This window comes from Amphimedon queenslandica, unplaced genomic scaffold (assembly GCF_000090795.2).
Source record: "Amphimedon queenslandica unplaced genomic scaffold, v1.1 AMPQUscaffold_10954, whole genome shotgun sequence".
Lineage (NCBI taxonomy): Eukaryota > Metazoa > Porifera > Demospongiae > Haplosclerida > Niphatidae > Amphimedon > Amphimedon queenslandica.
The window spans coordinates 1-5,736 of NW_003548799.1; the positions used below are offsets into that span (position 1 = coordinate 1).

The 5,736-nt window shown below is 36.6% G+C and overlaps 2 protein-coding genes across 4 annotated transcripts; one reads left to right on the top strand and one right to left on the bottom strand.

Annotated features, from left to right (window-relative positions):
- Positions 1-6: 6 nt before the first annotated feature.
- Positions 7-1,473, top strand: LOC109589734 (uncharacterized). Its single transcript, XM_020005767.1, has 7 exons — positions 7-122; positions 198-319; positions 373-510; positions 570-785; positions 832-930; positions 979-1,131; positions 1,248-1,473. The coding sequence occupies exons 3-7, from the start codon at positions 445-447 to the stop codon at positions 1,365-1,367; spliced, it is 654 nt and encodes a 217-aa protein (XP_019861326.1). The 5' UTR covers positions 7-122; positions 198-319; positions 373-444; the 3' UTR covers positions 1,368-1,473.
- Positions 1,474-2,534: 1,061 nt separating this feature from the next.
- LOC109589733 (uncharacterized) lies at positions 2,535-5,506 on the bottom strand. Of its 3 annotated transcripts, none has more exons than XM_020005766.1 (7): positions 5,220-5,506; positions 4,380-4,547; positions 3,649-4,302; positions 3,225-3,416; positions 3,114-3,176; positions 2,762-2,861; positions 2,535-2,711 (listed from the first exon to the last, which is right to left on the bottom strand). In XM_020005766.1, the coding sequence occupies exons 3-7, from the start codon at positions 4,216-4,218 to the stop codon at positions 2,629-2,631; spliced, it is 1,008 nt and encodes a 335-aa protein (XP_019861325.1). In that variant the 5' UTR covers positions 4,219-4,302; positions 4,380-4,547; positions 5,220-5,506; the 3' UTR covers positions 2,535-2,628. The 3 variants fall into 3 exon arrangements, with proteins under 3 accessions (XP_019861325.1, XP_019861324.1, XP_019861323.1); XM_020005765.1 differs by having other exon boundaries at positions 4,380-4,557; XM_020005764.1 differs by lacking the exon at positions 5,220-5,506 and having other exon boundaries at positions 4,380-4,598.
- Between the last annotated feature and the right edge of the window lie 230 nt (positions 5,507-5,736).

Here is a 5,736-nt window from a genome sequence, read left to right on the forward strand (position 1 = left end):
AGAAGTGCTTGTTGGGAAAGAGTTTTTCCGTGGGAACTATGAGTGGTTTGATACAAGCAACTTCTGGCTCAATGCAGGCACAACAGGGTCATTGCTAGTACGACTGGTCATTGAAATTGAAGGTACAATGCTGATTAGTAAACTAGTGCTACAGGTGTCTTTTATCTTACTATTGTTTATTTTTTATGCTAACGTAGGGACTCCACCGGAAAGCAATTATGAAGGTCGACGCTCTGATACTTCTTTACCTCAACCTTTGCACCTCAAGTTTACTTTCACTGATCAGGAGGGTGATAGTGCATCACTACAGTTTGAACAAGTATGCACACACAGATTGGCAATCTTCTAAAGCATTTGATGTTTATATAATAGGGGAATTCTCCTCTTGATCTAGCTACAAGGGAGACAAGGATTAATGGCTGGTGTGGAAAATCTGCAGAGGACATGCTTTCCTGGTCTTTTGCTGATGATACTACATCAAACAAGAGGAGTGATTTTGCATTTTACAAGGTAAGGATAGATTAATTCTTAATGATAGCAGAAAGAAACTGTATTTTGGCCATTTTTAGGATAGTAACGGGCAAATCTGTTACCGCCCAGCACCCCTTGGTAATGGTGGGCAGTATTTCTATATTGAGCATTCACTCAAAAAGTTTGGGTACAAAGGCAAGAGCAATGGCCAAGGAGAGGTTGAGATAACTGACTGGAAGAAAGAATCAAAAGGATCAAGTATTACACCTTATGCTCTTGTTGATGTGGAAACTGGAACAGCTTATGGAATAAAGGTATAAGGATTTTAGTGATATATCATTCCATACTGTGTGTCTTTAGGTTCTCATTGTAACACCAACTTCAAAGACAACGAGTTACTTCTTGTGTCCACGGCCTCCTTCTCCTGGTAGTAATATTCTCACTGTTAAAGACAGCAAGGTATAATTTTATAGTTATAAGAAACAGTTTTTAAATTGACTCTTTAAGATTGGCATAAAAGGTGACGTGAATGTTAGCTGGAAAGTTTACAGGTGTAGCAAGTCTGATCAGATTTATATTTATCCAGTCAATGGCAAATCACATGTGTCAAGCTCACTGAGTAATAAGAACAAGTCACTGGAGGGTGAAGGAAAATTGAAGGTAAGACTTGTACCTATACCTTTATGCATGTAGATCTATGGACTCTGCATCAGTAAGAGTCTTATACTGTGTAAAAGCTTTGCAAGTATATACAGTCTATTTGTCTTCTGTTACAGGGCCCTGATAAACCTGGTGAATATGAGGTTCGTTATTATCCAGCATGGCTCAAAGGTTCAAGCACTGGTCATCGTCATGATATCTATATTGCAAGTGTGAGATTTACTGTTGCTGTCTAAACTAGTAATAGTATAAGTTTATTAGATTTTATAATTTGTTACTTAACTGCTGCTTTAGAATTTATTTTTATAAAAATTTTTGTAACTACCTAAGACTAAACTACAACTACACACAGCAAAAAATGCAAAATGCATGATGAGTCACCATTGAAAGTATCTTCCAATCACTATGGCATCGAAAATACCAACTCCAACCATCATTATTGCAGCCTGGTATGTAAACTCATAGTCTATTGGTGCTGGCATGCGTGCCACAACAGGTTGACCATCTCTACCATCATGTACTGCTCCTTCTCCACGTGGCATTGGAGGATTACGATGCATATCAATGAGACAGTAGTTTTGGTAGATAAAATGTAGCCGGTATAATATCTCAGCTACTCCTAGCAAAAAGATGTGCATATCTGTCAAGTCTCCATCACCCAAAACTACATCTTTTGTACGTATGAAATTAGTAACACCCATACAGACTACATGAAAAGCCATTATAGCACTGTAGAGGAGGCTTGTTGAAGCATAGTACTGAAGTTCCTGAAGGCGTTTTGTATCATCAGGTGTTACATCTTGAGGCCATGTCATTTGAAAGATAGTGAGTAAGAGCAAAGTGATCAATGGAAATATTATGATGATCTGAAAAATATAGTCAAACTCAGTGACGTAGGTCTTGTAGATAAATGCAAACATCCAGATCTCATAGGAATGGAGGCTGAGTAGAGCAATGTTCTTACGAAAATCATGAAAAGCTGCAAAAATAATCCTGAAAAATCCAGCAAACCTAGTAATCTCCCATATTAGAGAGCAAGACAGATAAGTCATGCTGAGCCAAATGCACAGGCAGCAAACTTGGGATGGTGTGACAGGCTCCCAGTAACCATATTTAGGTGAGATCTCTGGCAAAACAAGTGTTGGCACACTGAAAGTGACGTCGAAAGCAGGTTTTAAGGTAACCATCATTCTTACAACAATCGAAACAAATAGAACCGATATAGCCAGTGGCGCTAGAAGGATTTTACAGTTGTAGATACACATCTTCAACACGCTTTGCCAATTCAACTCTGTCTTTGTAAAAAAAAAGGTCGAGAAGGTTGTAATTGTAAACAAACCCACCCAATTCCTTTCTGAATTGAATGAGTGAGCCCCGCAAATCATGCTACAATCAACTGCACATATGCTACAATATTGTGATAATGTGCCCCAATAATATAAATGAGAGGAATAAATATAAAATAACTGTATGTATGTAGATCTATATATGCTTGATTCATTTTTGCTTAGCCCATAAAACTTCAGCTGAAAGAATAGCCTCAAAACATATTGAAACTGATGAATCATCATCATGACAACCTAATGGTAGGATTTCTGACATCAATATTATATACTAAACACCATTTTACTTCTAATAATTGATGAAGAAAGCTTTGAAAATGGAGAGGAGCTTGTCGTTGTGGTCTGTACTAAAGTGTATTTCTTGATGCAGTTTCCAATTAAAAGATCCTAAAAACAAGTAACAGTAAATGGTACAGGTTTAGCAACAACTTTAAAATTCGTAAATAATCCAATTTTGATTGGAATCAGCTCAAACTTTCTTACACATCATAAGAACATGTATATGCATCAGGAAAAAAATTAAAATGGAGATTTTTCTCCTTTTCAATTTTGGCAAAAATTGGCCAAAGTCCCTATACCATAGTGCCAGGGACTTTGACCTGATTGTTGAGCAACTTTAAAAATCTAAAAAAACAACACCTCTAATATGTCCTCTAGACTAACTCTCTGAAGAACACCTTTAAAGTGATCCAATAATGCCGCCTGAGACAGAAATAATTTCAGTGACTACCAAATAATTAGAAAACTTGCCATGGTAACACCAGAATGAGTAATTATGTAAGAAAGGACTCCGTCTTGAAACTGAGGAAGAATACTTGATTCCTGTTCTTCTCTCTGTATCCATGGTCTAATCGGTATCTCCTCATTATCCAGTTTGAAATACCAGCTGCTCTTATGACTGGCGGATACATAGAGAGTGAATGCAGTGCCAACTCTAAAGATCTGAAAAATAAGGAATTGAGATGAAAACATTTCCGACTGGTGAAGAAATTTTGTTTCTTAACACCTCTTTTTATAAAAGTGCTAATATCAATGATCATACATACTATTCTACATAAAGAACAAAGTTGTGCATTATTTTGGTATGGTTAATCCCAGGTCTAGTACATCATGTACAAGTACTTATCCTCCAAACATTTAAAAGCAGTACATGACTTAATATGCACCTACTGACCAGATCAAAGTTGATCAGATCTTGAAGAATGTTCCCAAAATCTCTTCCCTCCTCTTTCTCAGTAATTCTCATCCTTAGTATTTCCATGGCAACCCCTTTGTTACCGGCCTCATCAATGACAGTATAAATCCGTCTTGCTGTTTCTATGGCAACAGAAGAGTAACCAAGATGAGCAGAAACAAAGGCAGCAAAAGACCCGAGAGAAACTTCTTCCGATAAACCGATGCCCAAAACTTGTTTTTCTCCTTTTTCCTCTTCATCCAAGGGGTCCAGCAAGCACCCAATATTGATAGGGGGTCTGATACGCAGTGTTCCATGCTGCAGGTGAGATGACTCATCAATATTCAGTAAAGTACCGATACCGGCTTTCATCACAGAACCTGGAGTGTGGGGTTTAGCATGTCCCTGGTGCTCTTGAGCTAATCCTCTTCTTTCCAAACTGCTCTTTCTTAAACCGTCTCCTTCAGTAGTCACTTCCATCTCTTCTTGTATGTTTGATTCTTGAGCTTCCATGTTCCTCTCTCCTTCTCTCTCTTCGTCTTCCTCTTCACTGGCTTCAACTTCTGCCATTGCTAACTGAACAAGGTTTCTTGACAAGACGCTGTTAGGATCGTTGATGAGTAGGGGATCGGCAAACTGGGGCTCACAAACACTCTAGAAAATAAAATAAAAATAAAATAAAAATTTTAATAAAAATATCAATACACATTTACTGTCCTCCTCTCTCTTACTCTGTTCCTGATTGAAGGATTCTCTAGCAGCTGATAAATGAGGTACGAGACTTGACCGCCAGATACAGCATCAGCATCAGTTTTAATTTCAAAATCCTTCTCAGACAATGAAGCTAAAGCCTCACTCAATTGACTGAAAAATTCTTTACTGTAACGGCCATCAAACAGCTGGTATAAACTAGATATAAATATAAATGGTATAAATGGTTACGGCATTTTCTTAAAATTGCCGTAACTCGAAAAATTGAAGTCGGAATTGACTCAAACTTTCTAGACACCATAAGTACATCAATATGTATCAGAAAATGTAATAAAAATTTGGGGTGATTTCGGAGCCATTTTTCGGAAAAAACCAAGGGGTACCCGGCATCGTGGCAAAGTAGTTGACTATTCAGATTTTGACAGAGCGGCCTCTGATGCCCACATTGGTATTTCTTAGATTTATTCATTTTTTAAAATTTTTATTCTATTATTATTATTATCATTATCATTATTATTATCAATATTATTATTATTATTATTATTATTACTATTATTATTATTATCTTTCCTTATCACTTTGTGTATCTTTCTTTACCTTAACCAATCTTTAACCTGTTCTTTGTTTTCTTCCTTATATTCCTTTCCTTAACCTACATGTTTATTTCTACCCTTTTTCATAATAAATTTTTTGAGGGCTCTGTTCCCTTTTCAACTGGGCTATAGCCTTGAGTATTTTTCAAAATTTGGCCCATTTTTTAAAACGGCCATAACTTTAAAATTTATTGTCAGAATCAGCTCAAACCTTCTACACACCAGAAGTACATCAATATGTATGCGTCAAATCAATGATAATTGTACCTAAAATACTGCAGGATCAAGATTGGAGACAGCAATATACTGGAGGTTATTCTGTACCATGTAGACTAGAGCAGGCACAGAGAGCTTCAAAGTGTCCCTCTAATTTACAACGACACTTTGAAAAAGATAAGCAGTGAACTCTATCAGCCCTTTCTTCTCAGATATAAATAATATGATTACACACGTAAAGAGCTTTAGTGTCTCTGATAACACTACTGCAGTGGTGCTGATGTACATCTCACCAACTTGAATACGAGAGTATCTCATGGAGAGGATCAGCAACGCATTCTGTATTGTCAGGATAAATAAACTGGCGTATTTTAGACCTAGGGTAGGAGTGTTAAAAGGAATGTTGCTGCTGTTTTTACTAATAAAGAGAGCTTTATGTTTAAATCATAGTGAGTATTGTTTTAAAAATTAAAGACAAAATAAGTAATTTATTGTAAATTTAAATCAACAATTGGGCATTCGTATCGTTATTCAAGGACATATTCATATTTCAACCTCTTTAAAATCT

Coding starts and splice junctions, on each gene's coding strand:
- LOC109589733 (XM_020005766.1), bottom strand. CDS start 4,218: ATGGCAGAAGTTGAAGCCAGTGAAGAGGAAGACGAAGAGAGAGAAGGA. Junction 3,417..3,648: donor ATCTGATCAACTTTGATCTG/GTCAGTAGGTGC, acceptor CTTATTTTTCAG/ATCTTTAGAGTTGGCACTGC. Junction 2,862..3,113: donor GTCTAGAGGACATATTAGAG/GTGTTGTTTTTT, acceptor ACTTGTTTTTAG/GATCTTTTAATTGGAAACTG.
- LOC109589734 (XM_020005767.1), top strand. CDS start 445: ATGCTTTCCTGGTCTTTTGCTGATGATACTACATCAAACAAGAGGAGT. Junction 786..831: donor GAACAGCTTATGGAATAAAG/GTATAAGGATTT, acceptor GTGTGTCTTTAG/GTTCTCATTGTAACACCAAC. Junction 931..978: donor TCACTGTTAAAGACAGCAAG/GTATAATTTTAT, acceptor TGACTCTTTAAG/ATTGGCATAAAAGGTGACGT.